At 40.0% G+C, this 20,312-nt stretch overlaps 1 protein-coding gene across 4 annotated transcripts in view; it reads right to left on the reverse strand.

Moving 5' to 3' along the window:
• Positions 1-20,312, reverse strand: part of SPIN1 (spindlin 1) — an 84,751-nt gene that overhangs the window by 15,613 nt on the left and 48,826 nt on the right. For 3 of the 4 annotated variants that reach the window (XM_045575033.1, XM_036420056.2, XM_036420055.2), the window contains one exon: positions 12,182-12,230. In XM_045575033.1, coding sequence (XP_045430989.1) covers positions 12,182-12,230 — 49 coding nt within the window. Of the gene's footprint in view, positions 1-10,862; positions 10,865-12,181; positions 12,231-20,312 lie in introns of all 4 variants that reach the window. The other variant, XM_045575034.1, reaches the window with a different exon arrangement.

The following is a 20,312-nucleotide window of genomic DNA, read 5'->3' on the forward strand; positions in this document are numbered from 1 at the left end:
AATTGGTTGGAGCATTATCTCAAACACCAAAAGGTGGAGGGTTCAATTCCCAGTCAGAGTACATACCCAGGTTGTGGATTCGATTGGGGTGCATGCAAGAGGCAACCAATATTTCTCTTCCACATTGTTGTCTCCCCTCCCCAATAAATAAATAAATAAATAAATAAATAAATAAATAAATACTATATGTGTGTGTGTGTGTGTGTGTGTGTGTGTGTGTGTGTGTGTAAATCTCAATAAAATACTCCACATCCATATAAACTTAGCCAAGTGAGGGCAGAAAAGTGCAACTGGCAAACCCAGAGCAGCTGGTTCCAGTGCAGTTGCTCATCCTTACTGGTGGCATTCTTCTGTGCATTGGGTCTTGAAGAGGGACATAGACATTCCTTCAGTCACCACATTTCAGAACAAGCAGCTTTCTTCCCACTCACCTTCAGAATGGTTTCAGCCTGTCTTTCCTCCCTCTTCTGAACTGCACAGAGGACTAACATGGCTAGCGGGCATCTCTATTCAAGTGGCTCCGGCATCCTTTCATTCTGAGGACATGTAACCCTTTCTTTTGTACAAATTTTGGTTCCTTACTTCCTCTAAGGGAATTTTAATTAACTTTTGCTGTGGTAAGTGATATGCCTGGGTCTGTTCGAACATGCTTTCTTCCTTTACTCTGTACAATTAGAATGAGGTTTCTTTGCACCAAATAAAGCTTATCACAGCTCTTATTTATAATCTTATACCAATGACCTCTATTTAACTTTCAAAAAATATCAAATTTATACTTACATTTTTCTACTAAAAAAAACTATTAATTCAAAACCTACACTTTACCTTTCCCAAACCAAGCACGACTAAAAACAAACAAACAAAATTCTTAGAGAAAAAAAAAGAAAGAAAGAAAGAAAGAAAGAAAAGGTAAAAAAGCAAACACATTAGCTCATAGTAACGTCACCTGGCCACTTTTACCACATTGCAGAAATTTAGACTTTTGTTCCAAATTGTAATTTTTCCTTTTATACTATTATCTTAAGAACATTTTAAACCACTGCCTTATTTAAAATATGAAACTGTTTTCATTCCTTTTTCTTAATGTTTCCACATATATAGTCTTTCCAAATATATCCTCTGATAAATCAGATAGCAATCATAAATGCACCCTGTATTATTGCACACATCCAAGTATTATTTTGCCCTCATCCTGAATAACCTAGGCATACAAGCCAGGTTCCGAATCCTTTCCCCCTCAGCACTTTCATTGGAAAATCACGTTCATCTTCTTCTGTCTCCCAGTGTCACAGACCACAGATGCCAATCTGATCCTCGCTTCCTTCTAGGGTAGCCTGTTTATCTCTTTAAGCTGCTTTTAGGTTTTTCTTTGTTCCTAGATTCTGAACTATCACCAGAACTTGTGATGTGTTTCCTTTTGCTTTTCAGACTCCTTAAAAACGTTTTTTATTTATTTTTAGAGAAGGGGAGAGAAACATCAATATGAGAACAGGACATCAATCAGTTGCCTCCTACTTGGTCCCCCTACCGAGTATCAAGCGCACCTGACCAGGAATCGAACCAGGAACCTTTCAGTGCACAGGACAACACTCACCCAACTTAGCCACACTGGCCAGGGCTTGTGATATGTTTTTAATGGTCCCTCACTAGTACTTGGTCAATCTATAGAAACCTGTGCAAAATTATCTTCATTATTATGTTCCTCTTCCACCTCCTTTTGAAGCTCTTATTAGATGAATGAATGCTAGTACTTCCAGATCTATCCACTGTGACTACACTTCCCTTTCATATTGTTCATCAAGAACTCCTCAGCAAGCCCTGGCTTAGTGCTGTGGTTCAGTTGGTTGGCCATCATCCTGTGCATTAAAAGGTTGCCAGTTCAATTTTCGGTGAGGGCACAGCCTAGTTTTGGGGCCTGATCTGCGGTAGGGGGTGTGCAGGAGGAAGCCAATTGATGTTTCGCTATCACATTAGTATTTCTCCTCTCTCATTCACCCTTCCTCTCTCTCTAAAATATCTGAAAAAAAAAACAAAAAAAAAAACAATCTCAGCTCAATTTTTCTTGAATTAGTTAAAACACAGATTTGAAGTTCAGCCTGAATATCTTACATAGTATTTTTAATTTCTACAAATTGACTGTTTCCTTATCTAATTTTGAAGTGTTGTGTGGTTTTTTTTTTGTTTGTTTTTAATGAACATGCCCCCGATCCCTAAGGATAATGTTCACTTCCTTTCCTCTATGAACTCTCGGCTGGCCTTCTGTGTGGGCCTGGTACCACCCGAGTGCTGGTTTTCTTCACATTGCTGACTTCTGATTAGCTCTCCTATTCTATGTATGACTTCCTGTCATGCTGCCAGTTCCTTGGTAACTGATGATTCCTGATGCACATACTTAAAATGCAAGGCAAGAAAAGAGTTGGATCTGTGGCTGTGGTATATTACCTCTGGACAGTTGAGGTCTGGGTGTCTGAACATTAAGTGCAGTTTCTGATGAAGCAGTCGTGACTCAGGAGTGAACACAGAGACTGTTAAGTCAGGGGAGGTAAAGCAAGCACCTGCTGAGGGACTAGTGCCGTGGTTTTCTCATCTAGAGTGACGCTGGCAGTCATGGCTAGCCTTTGCTTCTCTAACCTGGGCAGTAAGGGTCTAGCGTCAATACCCACTTTTTGGAGGTTTTCTTTTTCAACTCAAAAAGTGGCTGAGAGTTTCTCAGCTCTACTTAGTTTTTGTATGAATCTGTCCCCATTTGCTTTGTATCTTTCAGAAGTTTCTCAGTGTTCTGGTTTGCTGGTAAAATGACCTTTTTATATTAATAGTAACAAAAACTTGCAAATTTTGAAGAGTTATTTTAATGAAAATTTTTATATATCTGTTCATTGCATAGATACAACCCTTTTGGTAAACAATTTGGCACTCTGCAAATTCAACATCTAGGAAATTTATCAAAAGAAAGTAAGGAGGGTGAGGAAACCAAGATGGCAGCCTCACACAACAATTTCAAAAAATACAACTACAATATAAAGTGGACATTATCCAGAACTATAGGAAAGTTGACTGACTGGAAATTCTACAACGAGAAGGAAAGAGAAAATCAGAAGGAAAATCAGAGGAGCTATAAAAGCCTAAGGTATGGAGACAGGGTGCATGTGTGGAGAGCAGGGAGCCAGAGAGGAGGGGGTGGCTGAGTGCCTGGCTGGCGTTCCATAGCGGGAAGGAGATAAAAGCTCCGGACTGTGCTGAACCGCAGTTCCAACAGCCCTGAATCCCAGTTCTGAGTGAGACCCTGGGGATCCAGACACATACAGAGGGAATTTGGGCTGTAAGGTGGAAGCTCAGGGGAGTGGCGAAAGGCAGAGCCCCCGATTCGCGCACATTTCACGCAGAGGACAGACTGTTTATTGAGCCGCTGGATTGCCCTAGCGGGAAGGAGACATAAGCTCCAGACTGCTCTTAACCCTACTTCCAACTGAACTGAACCCCAGTTGTGGGCTCGCTGGGGGAAGAGACTAGACTGTCTGGGCGAAACTCGAAGGCACCTTTCTCTCAGAGGTGCTTGCAGCGAGTACCAAAGGACACTGCGGAACACTGAGACTCAGGAACCTCATAGGGTGGGGCTCATCGAAAGCCAAGGCTTAGGCTCCACCTGAAACTCCGCCCCATCCAAGCTGAGCACAGAGGCTCTTGCAGTTTTCCAAGTCTATTTGAATAAGGCTGTCTCCTGGCATAGATATAGCTGATCCTCCCACCCTACCAACTCAGGGAAGCAGCAGAAATGCCAAGACAAGGAAATAGATCACAAACGAAAGAAATGGAGGACAAAAAGCAAGTGGATATAGAGTTCAAAACCATGCATATAAGGTTTTTCAAAAATCTCCTAGAAAAGGCCGATAAAATAAATAACTTATGAAGATATGAAAAAGGATCAACTAAAAATAATAAAGGATCAACTAGAAATAAAGAATACATTCTCTGAAATAAAAAATATTATGCAGAGTCCTAAAAACAGAATGGAAGATTGCAAGAATCAAGTCAAAGATTTGGAACACGAAGAGCCAGAGGACACTCTTCCGCAGAAGCAAGAAGACAAGAGAATCCAGAAAGTTGAAGATAGTGTAGGAAACCTCTGGGATAATTTCAAGCAAACCAACATCAGAATTATGGGGGTCCCAGAAGATGAGAGAGAGCAAGATACTGAAAACATATTGAAAGAAATAGTGACAGAAAACTTCCCCCACCTGGGGAAAGAAATAGACTTATAAGTTCAGGAAGCATACAGAACCCTAAACGAAAGGAATCCAAAGAGGACCACACCAAGTCACATCATAATTAAAATTCCCAAGAGCAAAAGACAATGAGAGAATATTAAAAGCAGCAAGAGAAAAACAGGTAGTTACCTATAAAGGAGCACCCATACGACTGTCAGCTGATTTCTCAACAGAAACCATGCAGGCCAGATGGGAATGGCAAGAAATATTCAAGGTGATGAATAGCAAGAACCTACAGCCAAAGATAATCTACTCAGCAAAGCTATCACTCAGAATTGAAGGCCAGATAAAGAGCTTCACAAATAAAAAAAAAGCTAAAGGAGTTCATCACCGCCAAACCAGAATTATATGAATTACTGAAGGGGGTTCTTTAGGAAGAGGAAGAAAATAAAGATAAAAATTATGAACAACAAATATGTAACTATCAACAAGTGAATCTAAAAACCAAGGGAATTAAAAAACCCGATGAACAATATTAACTGTTGAATGTAATAGAATCAGAGGTACGGAAAAGGAGTGAACTGACAATACTCAGGGAAAAGAGGAGTGGGTGTGCGGGAAGAGACTGAACATAAACTGTGCACCTATGGATGAGGACAGTGTGGGGTGGGGAAAGGGCAGAGGGTGGGGTGGGAACCTGGTAGAGGGGAAACAATGAGTAACTTTTGTAATATGAACAATAAAGATTTATTTTAAAAAAAGAAAGTAGATGTCTTTAATTTATATGTAATATATTGTATATGTATGTAATATCAGAAAGTGTTAAGATGAATAATATATTCAGTCTAAGTTTACTACTTTTTAAAAAATTCAAAAGTGCAGAACAATTTGAACTGTCATTTCTGTCATCTATGGTGAGTAGAGAATTAAGAGAATCCTACCAATGTTGATTCTAAAAACACAAATAACCTTGCCCCATAGCCAATATTTTATCATATGTTTTATTTTAAATTTGTTTGAGATAATAAAGTATAGACTACAATAAGACTACTTCATATTGTATTAGTGTTTAATGAGCATTCTCTTGCTATTGAATAATTTTAAATAAATGTTTTATTGGCAAAAAAAAAAAAAAGAAAGTAAGGAGCACAAAGATATAGTTAGTAATGTTTTGGGCAAGTGTTCATAATAGGGGAAACTGAAAATAAAAAATGTTTAACAGGTCTGACTGATTCAATAAATAAGAATGTATCTTTAAAATGAAATAACTACATACTACTAAAATCATAGAAAAGAACTTAAAGACATTTAAATACCTACAAATGAAGAAAATGTGACCACATGAAAAACTTTATACACACAAATATCCATTCAGATATGTAGAAAAGACTTTTAAAATATGCATTAAATTATTAACAGCTGCAATCCCTGGATAATGGCACTAGTGAAACTTTCACCCTAGAAAGTTAAAGATTATATTAATCAAATCCTTACATTTTATTTTAATCGCTAATTTAGATTTTTTAAGTAACAACAAAAAAATTAAAACTTACTTTAGTTGAAATGGTCTCTATAGAAGCAAGAAATAGAATATGTCAGACCACGAGAATAAAGTGTGAAAAGGACACAAGCACACTTTGGTCACCTCTAGACCGTGCAATCTAAGAACAGCACAAGCAGAAATGTGACATTAAATATTTAAAGTAACTCTCTCATTTAAAATGGGGGCTCGCCGAAACCGGTTTGGCTCAGTGGATACAGCGTCAGACTGCGGACTGAAGGGTTCCAGATTCGATTCCAGTCAAGGGCATATACCTTGGTTGCAGGCACAAACCCAGTAGGGGGTGTGCAAGAGGCAGCTGATAGATGATTCTCTCTCATCGATGTTTCTAACTCTCTATCCTTTCTCTTCCTCTCTGTAAAAAAATTAATAAAAGCTGAAACTGGTTTGGCTTAGTGGGTAGAGCATCGGCTTGGGGACTGAAAGGTCCCCAGGTTCGATTCCGGTCAAGGGCATGTACCTTGGTTGCGGGCACTTCCCCAATAGGGGGTATGCAAGAGGCAGCTGATCGATGATTCTCTCTCACTGATGTTTCTAACTCTCTATTCCTCTCTCTTCCTCTCTGTAAAAAATCAATAAAATATATTAAAAAAAGAAAAAAAGAAAAAAAAGAAAGACAATGGGACAGAAGTTGGGTAAGTTAAAAAAAAATCAATAAAATATATATTAAAAAAAAAAGAGAGGAGGATTCGAAGATTTAAAAGATAAATAAATAAATAAAATGGGGGCTTCTTGAATATGGTGATTTTGATTCATGTTCCTTTTGATATATATCAGCCTAGCCTGTGGGGATTGGGCTGAAATTGGCTCTCTGACATCCCAAGGGGTCCCAGATTGTGAGAGGGTGGTTCTCAGGTGACGCACTCAGAATTCGGCTCCTTCCTCTCTGGTTCCAGGTGCGTTACCCAAGAACCACAGCTGCCAAGTGACTGCAGCTCAGCAGCTCCTGCGTTGGGCATCTGCCCTCTAATGGTCAGTGGCATCATAGCTACTAGCCATAGCTGGTCACTTAGGCTTTTAGATAGATGATAGATAAGATTTTTAACAGCCCTTAATCTCTTGTACTTTTCCTGGCAAAGAGTTTAAAATGTTCTTAACTATCACCCACCAGATAGTCAACAGACAGCAATACTGTATACAGGCACCAATACATTATTTCATTCAACCGAAGTCATCTGAAATTATAGTTAGGTGCAAATAACAGTTCAAGGATAAAAGTAGAGAAACCAGAGTTAAACGTTGGTCATCATCTTCCTATTTCTTGAGGCAAATTATTTAGGGGGGGAGGGAAAAATAAAGAGATTGGAAAGTATGTGGCTTCATTATGGATGATATCTGTCCTGGTGGTTAAGATCATTTCTTGGTTTCCATAGAAGTGGTAACCAAGTACACAGCATCTTACCACCTGTCACTGCTGTAACTGTGTGTACTAATTCCCACACAATTTGACTTAGTTCTCTACTGTGCCTAAGCTGTCAGCCCTGATGACGGTTTAGGCCGGTGCTTCTCTCGCTCCAGCCTGCTTCCTATCACTTGCAGGTGTGGAGAGGGTTCAAAGGCTCAAGCAGGCTCCAGGTGCCGCTGCACCTGCTAACCCAGCAACACACCTTAAGTAATGTGATTCAGAATGACTCTAATTTCTATCACCCATGTTCCTAAAAAGAGTAAACTGAGAGCATAGGAGACATTTATGTTCTTTGCTCAATAATTTAAATAAGTTCTGAAAGTACCATTCTAATTTGTCATTAAAAAGAGAAATCCAGTGTTGAAAGAACTTTCATCTAGACTCCTTTAATGATTTAAATGAACTTATTTCTCATTAAATATTTTATTTTGGTAGCCAATATTTAAGGGTGCCATACTTTCTTAAATTAAAATTTTTAATTATCACAATTCTCTGAGCTATACCTATTATACACGATATACTTTATTATATAAACTCAGGGCCCAGTGCACGAATTTGTGCACCTTGAAAGGAATTGTAATCTGCAAGGCTGTGGAGAGCACAGGAGCAGGTCTCAGCCCATCCTCCAAGCCCTCGCTTGGCCCCTCCCGCCTGACCCCCAGTCCAGTCTGCCAGCAGCCCCGCTCCAGCCATCCGCTCCCACCACTGGCACTCCCAAACATGGAGCGATTCGGGCAGGTGCCAGCAGCAGTTGCAAGCAGTGGTTGCTGCCCCAATCGCCCCTCAGGAGCAGGGGGAGGTGGAGAAGCACTCAGATCAGGGCCAGTGCTTGCACCTGCTGACGGCAATGAGCGGTTGGGGCAGACACTGGGCGCTGGCAGCGGGTGCGAGCGGCGGCTTGGGTGTGGGCAGCGGGTGTGAGTGGGGCCATTGCTGACAGCAGTGCAAGAGGTGGCTGCAGGCCCCAACCATCCCTCAGGAGCAGAGGGAGGTGGAGAAGCCCTGAAGGGCAATCATGGCCGGCAACCGCCTCTTGCACCTGCTGACAGCACCGAGTGATCAGGGCCAGTATCAGGAGCCAGGAGCAGGTGCTAAGGGGGCTGGCGTGGGCACCAGGTGCAGTGCCAAGTGGGACTATGGCGTGTGGGAGTGAAGAATTTTCAGTAACCACCAGAGGCTCACCCCGATGGCAGTGACTGGTGCCATGCCTTGATCTGGCAACCCTGCTCACCCGTTCCACCATCCTGCTGTGGCCAACACTCGCCATGTTACGTACGAGTGCCCTCTCTCCCCTCCTCCCGTGTTCAGCACACATCCTTGCGACTGGTTGTTCCGCCATTCAGTCTATTTGTATATTTATATATATATAGATTACTGACATTCTTTCCTTATTCTATTTAGTACTGTGATATAAAAGTAGTTCCCTTACTCTGTTCCAGAAGATTTCAGAAGGAAATAGTGATTAAATTAAAACAATGGTCTTTTGCAAGATATTTATCAGCAAGTAGAGAGGGGAAAAGCCTGTTTTTCTGATTGCCTGTTGCTTGATAAAAATTCTATACCAATATTATCATTCCCAGCTTAGAGTGACAAATATAAAAATAAGAGAAAGAAGTCAAGTGTCCTATCCCAATTCTTACGGTGTCTTTCATTACTTTGTCTACACAGTGTGCCTGAAAACACCCGAGATGCCCAAGTGCCCCAAGGGTCTTGCACAGGGCTATTCGCTGTCACTGGTGTAACACAGTGAGTATTCATTCACTCACTGGATAACCGACGTATTGCAAGTTGACTGAAAAGTATTACATGTTTTGACCAATTTAAAATTGTCAGCAACTTGACTTAAACACTTGTTCTAATAGTTATCTAGTCTGTTTATGACTGAAATAACACATTTTTCAGAGATGAGACAACAAAACATGTTCGGGAAACATCATGTGGTAATGAACATGAGTTCTAGAATCAGACTGTCCTGTTCTGAATCGTAGCTCAGGCACTTGTTAGTTGTACGTCCTCGGTCAAATAACAGAACCTCTACATACACAGAGGAGTGCATGGCTCCAACTTGAGAGGGAGGCCATAAAAACAACAAGAAACTAGAGTAGGTATGTGTGAGGAGGACTATGATGACAATCTTTGTCAATGACTAGTATTATGTCTTGAAGAAAAACATTCCCTGGAAACAGGTCAAATTAGTGTACAACAGTAACAGCTCCTGTTCATTTTCCAGATACACGTTAGTAGCAAACAGACCAACAGTGCCCTGAAATGGAAACCTATCCACTATTCAAATTGGGGGAGAGACAAAGAGACTTACATTTGAAAACTGAAACAAAGAACCTCTGTAGCTAAATTCACCTTCCGCTCCCCAACTACAGTACTTTCCCTTCAGGATGTCCTTTCCATGCAAACACATTTCCCAAACAACCTCCTGGAAAGTCAGGAAAGGCTTGTCCCCAAAATATAGCGTAGCGAGGGGTCTGACCTGCAGGAAGGCACATGTAACCGTTTGTGTTTACTTTAAAAACAAAAACAAGACCCAGCTACATAGGCTTCTGGGTGCCTAGGCACTGCTCTAAGCACCTCAGAGCTGATTCCCTGCACCCCGGGCACCATGGGACAGGCACTGCGGTGCTCAGGACAGTGACTCTGCAGCACTCTCTGCTGTGCGTCCTGTAACTCTCCCTCAGGCAAGCAGAGGCGCAGGCACAGGGGCTTATTGCTCAGCATGCGCCTGGCCCCCAAAAGAGAACTGCAGTGTGGCAGGAAGGGGAGAGTGAGGCTCCAGCTCTGCTTTTCTACAGATTTCATCTGCAGAAAAGACTCTAATGCTAAAGCTGAAAACCCATGATTCTAATCCAATACTCATTTTAACCATGAGTAAATAGAATGCCAGGCAGACAAAGCAGCCTGCTGACCCCGCCACTGAGCAGCCCTGATTCCCACCAGCACGGCCCACCTACCACTCCAAAGCTATTATTAACTGCCACCATTGGTGGAATGGGGAATTTTTGTTTAGGTCCTTGTTTCTGTTCCACCATCTTCATATTTGCATTGAGATTAGAAAAACAGGAAAATTTTAATGTTTCCTTACATTTCAACTTCTCCCTTTTGCTATAGAGTAGCATGTTTAGGCTTCTTCTAGTGTGTGAGATAAGCACACCTCCTATTAAAGCACTGGCTGGAGTCCTCATGTCACAGAACACGCAGGACCAAAGATCCTTTGAACTCATACACATATGATTTGCAAAAACCTACCCTGTTTCCCCGAAAATAAGACAGTGTCTTATATTAATTTTTTTCTCCCAAAGTTGCACTAGATCTTATTTTCAGGGGATGTCTTATCTTTCCATGCGCTAGGTCTTATTTTCGGAGGATGTCTTATTTTCGGGGAAACACGGTAATAGTACATGTTAATTCCTTGTGCTTTAAGGGAAAAAGGAACTAGTATATCAAAGCCATGAGTTAACAAGCATAGCTTAGGATGAGGCAAATGAAATCTCTCCCACAAATACATTACAGGCCAAGACCTCAGATTCACGAATGCCTCTATCTGGAAATATGTAAGAATGGATAAAACAGAATATGTTTTACCATATGTACATTACATTCTCAAAGGCATTTATTTTAACCTAAGTAGCAAAATCTGTTTTATATGAACTGTTCTAGTTTTGCAAAGTGAATGTGTAACTTCTTTTATTCCTCAAAGTATTTAAGTTTTTAACATCACCTTCTATTATGCCAAGAAATGGTTTACCATTTGTGGTGATAATATGATGCTGATGGAGAAAGGACACCAGTTATCAGATCACTGGATATGGCAGAATAATGGGAAATACAATGAAATTTAGAACTTTATCAAACCTCAGCGACACAAGAGCATACTTACCTTCACATTTTAACTTCCCAGGTCATTTCATGAACTGAGTATCACAGACATTTATATTGCATACTCACATGTTCATTTAAATAGACAGGTTTGCCTTAATCACCAATAATTACCGAAAGGAATTTTTTCATGCAGACCTTCCACAATAAGCCCAGTGCATTCTTCAACCACTATGGCAGTGACCAAAGGCACAACTCCTTCAATAGGAATAATTTGGAAATAACTGCTATGAGAGGCTCCGGAGGTGCTAGGGTCAAGGAATCTATGATAAAGACTTAGACTATCAGCACTGATTTGTTAGAGTGGTTTCCATGATGCAGTAGCACCCGCTAGCGGATACTTGTGAAATCTATTGACTATAATATAATATAATATAATATAATATAATAGTATAATACAATATAATACAATATAATACAATACAATATACTATACTATACTATACTATACTATAATATAATATAGGTGGATAGTATTATTTAAGATAACAGTCTCTCAAATTTCTCCTTGGACATAATTATATTACACACAAAAAACAAATTGAGGGAGAAAAGTGGTTTCAGTAGTCTGGTACTTATAGAATTTATAACACATTTGTCACTAAAAATACATGACTATTTAATTCGCTTTCAACATGCATATCTTTCTCTAAATTAGATGCTCTTCATTCATCTGAAAATGTTATAAAGCAGTGCGTGTGCCAGGCAGTGTGCTAGCCAGGCCCTCAAGCATGAGCTATGTTTTGTCCAGCACCAGACCCAACACCCAACCTGCAGCCAAAAGTGCAGCCCTTCTAGAGTGCGGGAGAGGGTCACGACAACCTGCCATGAGTGATTCCTCTCCCACCAGTGCAGCTCCCATCAAGCTGGAGGGGAAATCAGAGCCAAGAGGCTTTTAAAGGCTGGAAGGACAGACCTAGGCACCCTTAGGCCAAGCCAAGGCCAAGGCCAAGGGCGTGGTCAGGATATGATCCACTCTATGATTCAGTGTGCAGTAAGGTTATGTGAGGCTGCCTGCTGTGGGCCAAGACAAGACCTCCTTACTACAGGAGACTGACCTCATGCTCCACATAACCAAAGGCCACAGCCTGCTACTTAAAAGCAAGTTTCAGAATTGCTTACTTGTGAGACGTCCTTTTCTTCATCATGCTTGCAGATACACCAGCATGGCCTAAAAGAGAAGTGAGCATCAGTCAATGAAAATCGGATAAAAAAAATAGTTCAAACACAAGAAAAAAAATAACTTTGAAAACTACGACATAAAGCATGAAATGAAAATAAACTGTAGATGGCCAATATATGAGAAAGCCATTCATTTACTGAACTTTCAAAAAGGAGATGCAAAGGATTGAGAAGATAAAATGATGAACCATTTATCTCCCCAAATTAGCCATAAAACACAAACCAAAATCATGTGGGCAAGAAAATATAATCAAATAAAAGTGACAATCCTAGCCATAAAGTACTAAAAGTTACAGAATTTGTCTTCTTGCCACATAACAACTAAAAATCAGGACAGAAGATATGAAACACCTGGACCCAGATAGTGAGAGAATATAGGACCAGAGAGCAGAAAGCCAGGCAGAGTCCCGCACCGAGCTGGGCTCCATTCCCAACAATTGTGGGTGATGCTACATGAAATCAAGAAAAGCATTGTGGTTTTCCTACCTTGAGAGTCAGGCTGGAGCTGGGGAAGGTGAGGTGGCTAGGAGTTATGGGCAGAGTGCTAGCAATGAGATCTCAGTGGGGGCTCCAAATATGGTGAGAGGGTAAGGGACTTAAGATACTAACCTGCACCCTGGGCAGTTTTGCCCAGTGTTAGAGTGTTGGCCTGTGGACCCAAAGGTCTCGGCTGCAGGCTCAGCCCTGATTGGAATGCCTGGTGGAGGCAACCAATAGATGTGTCTCTCATCGATGTCTCTCTCTTCCCCCTCCTCCCTTCCTCCTCTCTTAAAAAAAAAAAAAAAATCAATGGGAAAAATATCCTCGGGTGAGGATTAAGAAAAAGAAAGAAGATATTAACTTGCAGAGGCATGAAGGTTGTTGTTCAAAGTCCTAAGCCTGCATCTCTTAACACTTGAAGCAGTCAGTAAAAAACAAACAAAAAAAGGTGCCCCTTAATAGGAAGTCTGTAGAAGCCCTAAGAAAAAGAGCTGTTACAGATCCATCCTTCGAAAACAAACTCCAGTATTAACCAACAGACATCAACAAAAACTGAACACTTCACAACAAATTTCAAAGGTCTAATGCCCCAGGCAAAAACTACTAGACAGACAGAGTGGCGAACTAAACATTTAACAAGCAGGTTATGACTAAAATAGGGTAATTATCGGGTACAGAGGTGAAAATAACTATAACAAATATGCTCAAATATCTAAAAGACACAAACACTTGCTCTGGCTGGTGTGGGCCAGTTAACTGGATGTCATCCATGCACAGAAAGGATGTCGGTTGTTTCACAATCAGGGCACATGCCCGGGTTTGGGCTTGATCCCAGGCCTATTGATGTTTCTCTTTCACTTGATGTCTCTCTCTCCCCTTCCTCTCTCTCTAAAAATTAATAAAAAATATTTTTATTAGGTCTAGTAATAATTAATGTCGTTTTCTAATACTTTTTTAAATCGTATTTAAACAATACAACAAAATTTAATCAACAATATAGTTGCCGTTGTTTTCTACTACTTGTGTGCAATGCTCAGGAAGCATTTTAATCCCTCTGTTGTAAAATTCTTGTGATTTTGATGCAAAAAATTCGGTCAGTGCATTTTTGAGGCATTCTTCATTATTAAATTTTTTTCCAAGAAGAAAGTTTTGCAAAGAACGAAACAAATGGTAATAGGAAGGGGCAATATCAGGAGAATATGCAGGTTGAGGGAGAACTTCCCATTCCAACTGGCGCAGTTTTTCAGCAGTGATTCTTGCAGTATGCGGTCGTACGTTATCGTGGTGAAGAATTACGCCCTTCAGCGCGGGTTCTTTTTCTCTTAAAGCTTGGGCTAACCTTTCCAATTGGGCACTATACACTGCACTTGTAATGGTTTGGTTAGATGGTAAAAGTTCATAATGAAGAATTCCTTTAAAATTCTACCAAACACACAACATCACTTTTTTCGCATGCAAGTCAGGTTTTGGCATGGGCTGCGGAGCCTCAATTTTGTCCAACCATTGAGGCCGCCTTTTCAAATTAACATACAGCACCCATTCTTCATTTCCGGTAAAAATTAGCTCTAAAAACGGCAAACGGTTTTGACGAGAGAGGAGCGAACTGCAAATTGTGACTCTTTGACTACGGTTGTTGTCGGTCAACTCATGAGGAACCCATTTTCCAAACTTTTGGACTTTGCCAAATGCACGCAATTGATTGGAAATTGTTTTTTGTGAACAATTTAAAGTTGTTGCAAGCTCTTGTTGGGTAATTTGAGGATTTTGCACCAAAAGAGCTTGAAGAGCTTCTTGATCAAAATTGGACACACGGCCTTGACCACTCTTGTCATCTAACGAAAAATTTCCCTCGCGAAATTTCTCAAACCAACGCTGGCATTTTCTGGCGCTAACTGCATCTTGACCAAGAGCACTACAGATGTTTTTTGCAGCCTCACTTGCTTTTCTTCCTAATTGGAACTCGTAAAGCATGCAGTGCCGAATATGCTCTTCATCCGCCATCTTCTTAGCCCTAGTTTTGCAACAAAAACCAAACCAAACACAAACGTTTTCAAGCAAAACTTGTTAATTGCACTTCACACGTTCTGTAGATACCAAGTGTTTGAAGGTTATGTCAATACAAGTCAACGCCAAGCAAGATTTTAAACGAATGTTTAAAAACGACATTAATTATTACTAGACCCGATAATGAAAAAATACAAAACACAAACACAAAAAATAGAAAAATAGCAGGAAAAAATAAAACTAGGAAAAAAATACATGATCTGTAATTTTAAAAAATTATTGAATGGGATTAATAGATTAGACTCCAAAGATAAAAAGTACCCAAAATGGAACACCACCAAAATAAATAAATAAAAAAATAAAAAAAATCTGGGAAAATGAATAGCCTCAGTGATCTGTTGGACCATAACATAAATGAAACTGAACTTCACAAAAGAGAGGGCAGAGGGTTAAAGGAAAAAACAAATCTGAAACATATAACAGCAGGAGTTTTCCATATGTGGTAATTATACCAGTGCAACCATATAACTTACAAGATCAACATAACCAAAGTAAGGTAACAACAACAACAACAACAAAAAAAAAAAAGAAAAAAAAGAAAACCATGCCAAGGAATATCCTAATCAAATTTCTGAAAACCACCAACAAAGTATTTTTAAAACTGCCAAAGAATAATAGATATTAAAAATAAAGAAACAGAAAATACTAATTCCAAATTTGTTGTCAGAAACCAGGTAAGCCAGAAGACAGTGCACTAAATCTTTAAGGTGCTGCTGAAAAAAACAGCATCCTACTACTATGAACTCAGCATACCATATTCAGCAAATACCTTTCAACCCCCAGCATTGATAACACATTAAAGGGACATAAAGTAAATGTACTGATTATATTAAAAAGAGATAATTAATATAAGACAAATTAACTTCAGGTTATTTCAAAATGATAGAAAGAGTCAGCCCTGGGCAGTGGTTCAGTGGTTAGGGCAGTAGCCCACGAACAGAAGGGTCTGGCAGGTTCAATCCCCACCCTGGTCGAGGAGCATTCAGGAGGCAACAACCAATGTCTCTCACATTGATGTTTCTTTCCCTCTCTCCCTAGAAAGTCAATAGAAAAAATATCCTTGGGTGAGAATTAAGAACAACAAAAAATGATTAAAGGGTCAATTATTCAAGAAGCCATAACAATTTTTAATGTGTTTAGAACCTAATTACAAACTACTGAAATACGTAAGGTAAAAAATGACAAAATTTACAAAAAAAGTTGACATGTCATACTTAAACTCTTTTATCCCAGTAATTAATATAACAATGAGTAGAAAATCAGAAAGGATATAGAAGATGTGAACATCACAAGCATTCAACTTGAGTTAGTTGACATTTATAGGTACTAACCCAATAACGGCAAAATACTCACCCCCCCAAGCCCCCCATGGGACATTAACTAAAACACACCTAATGCTACTCATAATGTAAACTCTCAATACATACATTATACCAACTTGAAATCATATGAAGTTTGTTCTTGGACCACATCAGAATTACTAAACTAGAAATTTGGAAAGACCCCAGTGTTGAAAATCAATCTTCTAAAAATAATTCATGGCTCAATCACAAAATCACAATGAAAATTCAAATATTCTGAATTTAAAAAAAATGAAAACACAATCTATCCAATCTGTGTAATATAGCAAAAGCAGTACTTACTATATAAACCAAAAATTTACACTAAGTATCAACAATACAAATAAAACAAAGGACTTTTCACCATAAGCTCAGAACAGAGGTTCCCCTGGGTGGAGGAGGAAGGCTTCTCTCCTTGACTTAGATTAAGGTGACTATTTGTAAACAAAATTTTCTGTACTACTGTTATATTTACAATTTTAAAAAGTTAACTGAAAAAGGTTTGGTTTATGTAAGACTGTCTTAGTTCACAGATAAAGAGGGTGAGCCTTGACCCTGAGCTGAGAGAGCCATGCTCACCCACTTTCACTTTGCATATCTTCAGGGTGAAGACACAGAATGGATGGAGGGTAAATCTACCTGAAGCATCCCTGATCACCTCTGGGTGTCAGCAGGTAAGAATGAGAAGAAATGCAAAAGCAAGTTCTACTACCACTGCACCAGCATCAGGACCCCCTCCCTCTCTTCCCACGCTGAACATACAAGGAAAGGGCAGCTGACTTTAGCATTTGGTGTGCCTCCAATGTAATAGATACATCCCTGTTTCTGCATCCTACAAAGCTTAACCTGGCCTCACACATCCCCAAGAGGTTGACTTTCCCGTTTAGAAGAGTAGCATGGCAGAAACAATTCTACTGATCATTCAAGAAAAGGTAAGCATTCATAATTCATTCTTAATTCTTAGGTATGAATGGACAATGATCAACAGTCACGTAACCTCGGTGGCAGAACTGAGAAAGATGGAAACAGATATCACCACTGTTCACAAAATGGCCCAAGAACTACAAAGATTAATGGAAGAATTGGTATTCTCAAGGAACTGAAGATACTCCAGTCATAAATGGGAACAAGAGGCCATGAAAAGGGAAAACAAAAGTTCTTGAGATTAAAAAGAACAGAGAGAACTTCTTGTTTCCAGTACAGTATGTTAAGAGTTTGGAAGTCGTTACTCTGTCCTAACAAGAGCTGAACAAGCTGAAAAATCAACAACTCTTCGTACACTGGTCACAGAGCAAACTGCTGATTCCAAAACTAGAAAAAACAGACAAGCCAATACCCACATTCACAACTCACTCAGCAGAGGCCTCCAGGGAACCAGTGCTGGGGGAGAAATTCCGAAGAGTAACTGACCAACTGCTGGAGGCTCAGTGTATGCAAGTCTAAAAGGGAAAAACTCCAGGGAAATACAGTCACGGGAGAGATGGAGGGGAGAGGGTGGTGGGAGCTCCACATTTTTATAAATTTATCTCCAGGATCTATCAGGTTCTCAGAGTGAAGATCTTTGAAAAAATCCCCTCCTGTTTCCAGCAGAGGGAGGGGAAAAGTACCCCCTTTGAAATAAACTATAACATTCTGTTCTAAACTGGACCTGCCCTCAAAAGAAACTATTTTATCACAGCCTAACTGAGCTGAGGACAGGGAACTATCCAGCTCTCCCTAGCCCCAGGCAGTCCTGTCACACAGAAGGGGGCGGATACAGAGAAGCACTTGTGAAGGTCACAGCCCAGAGATACAGACTCACTGAAAAACAGAGACCTGATGACAGCATTACAGAAAGTATCTCTTCCCCCATCCCTGTACCTCACCACCAACTCCCTAAAGGCCCATTCACTGGAGTTCCTTTACCCTATGCATCATGTCTGGCTTACAAATAATTGTCAGGCATATTAAAAGGCAAAAAGCACAATCTGAAGAGACAGACCAGGCATCTGAAGCAGGTTTAGATATGGCAAAATTGGAATTATCAGACTAGTAATTTAACGTAGCTATGAATAATATGGTAAAGGATCTAATGAAAAAAGTAGACAGCATGAAGAACAGGTGAGATAAAGATGATACAAAAAAAAAAAGTCAAAAGGCCATGGTAGAGATCAAAAGCATCTAACAAAAATGAAGAATGTCTTTGATGGACTCAGTACACTGAACATTGATAAGGAAATAATCTCTGAGCTTGAGAATATGTCAACAGAAACTTCCAAAACTGAAAAGCAAGCAAAAAAGGCACAGGCGAGAAAACAAAACAAAACAAAACAATATCCAAGAACTATGGGCCAATAACAGAGTGTGACACATGCACAATAAAAATGCCAGAAAAACAAGGAACCAAAACACATTTGAAGCAATGACTGATGATTCCCCTATCAGGCGTCTTCAAACTACGGCCCGTGGGCCACATGCGCCCGCAGGAGTCTGATCCGGCCCGCCAGGTTTTTTGGGCAGTGAGCGCAGCCGAGGTGTTACAGTAGGAATTAGTAGTTCATATAGTCTGGCCCTCCAGCTCTCTGAGGGACCGTGATCTGGCCCCCACTTTAAAAAGTTTGAGGACCCCTGCGGATCATCAGGCTCCAAACCACACATTCAGGAAGCTCAGACAATACAAAGCAAGATAAATGAAGAGACACCCCCCCCCCATAGTATGCTTATCAGATTTAAACGCAGAAAATCAGACTTTCAGTCAAGATGGCAGAATAGGTAAACTCTGCTCACCTGCTTCCACAATCACATCAAATTTACGACATTTTAGAACCATCACTGAGAACCACAAAGACTAGCTGAACAGAAGCCTCATAACTAAAAATATATTTTTTAAAAACCAATCAAGAGCTGAAGCAGTTTGGCTTAGTGGATAGAGCGTCGGCCTGGGACCCTTCATTCCGCAGGCCGACGCTCCAGCACACTCCTTACATGCCCTTGACCGGAATTGAATTCTTACTAGATAAGAATAAGCAAAGAATTCATCATCACTTAAATCAGTATTACAAAAAGTGGTAGAGGGACTTCTTTAAGTAAAAACGACCAAAAAGAGGAATAAAAAATATATAGGCCAGGTGGTGTGACTCAATGGTTGAATGTCACTGATTCATTTCCTGATCAGGACATATGCCTGGGTTGCAGACTTGATCCCCAGTAGGGGGCATGTAGGAGGCAACTAATCAATGTTTATTCCCCACGGGTGTTTCCCACCTCTCTATTCCTCTCCCTTCCTCTATCTCTAAAATCGATTTTAAACACACACACACACACACACACACACACACTCACAAAAGCCCTGGCTGGGGTGGCTCAGTGGTGGCTGCAGTGCCATCCTGTGAACCTAAGGGTCGAGCAGTTGGAATGTATTTGCTGAATATGATATGCTGAGTTCACAGTAGTAGGTAGAATGCTGTTTTGTTTTTTTTGTTTTTTTTCAGCAGCACCTTAAAGATTTAGTGCACTAACTTCTGGCTTACCTGGTTTCTGACAACAAATCTGGAATTAGTATTTTCTGTTTCTCTATTTTTAATATCTGTTATTTTTTGGCATTTTAAAAATACTTTGTTGGTGGTTTTCAGAAATTTGATTAGGATGTGCCTTGGCATGGTTTTCCTTTTTTTTTTTTTAATCTTACTTTGGTTATGTTGATCTTGTAAAATGTATGGTTCCATTGGAAAATTTCTGCAGTTATTTGTTTCAGTGTCCTCTCTTTCATGAAGTACAGTTTCATTTATGTTATGGTCCAACAGGTCACTGAGGCTATTCTTTTTCCCAGTTGTTTTCTTGGTGGTGGTGGTGGTGTTCCACTTTTTATCTGTGGATTGTAATCTGCTATTAATTACATTTGATTTTTTTTTTTTTTCAGATCATGTATTAATCTTGTGGGTTCAAGTCCAGTCAGGGCATATAGCCAGGTTTTGGGTCCTATCCTATTTGGGACCTGTACAAGAGGTGGCTGATTGATGTTTTTCTCTCACATAAATATTCCTCTCTCTCTCTTTCCCCCTCTTCCTTCCCCTTTCTTTAGAATCAATGAAAAAATATACATATATACACATGGGGGAGGAGGGGAGGCAAAAGGCAACACTTAGTAAAAGGACAACACTTAGTAAAAGCAGTGGATTAACCAAATGTAAACCAAGTAAAAAGGTTGA

The sequence above is a fragment of the Pipistrellus kuhlii genome, unplaced genomic scaffold (genome assembly GCF_014108245.1).
Source record: "Pipistrellus kuhlii isolate mPipKuh1 unplaced genomic scaffold, mPipKuh1.p scaffold_m20_p_61, whole genome shotgun sequence".
NCBI classification, from domain to species: domain Eukaryota; kingdom Metazoa; phylum Chordata; class Mammalia; order Chiroptera; family Vespertilionidae; genus Pipistrellus; species Pipistrellus kuhlii.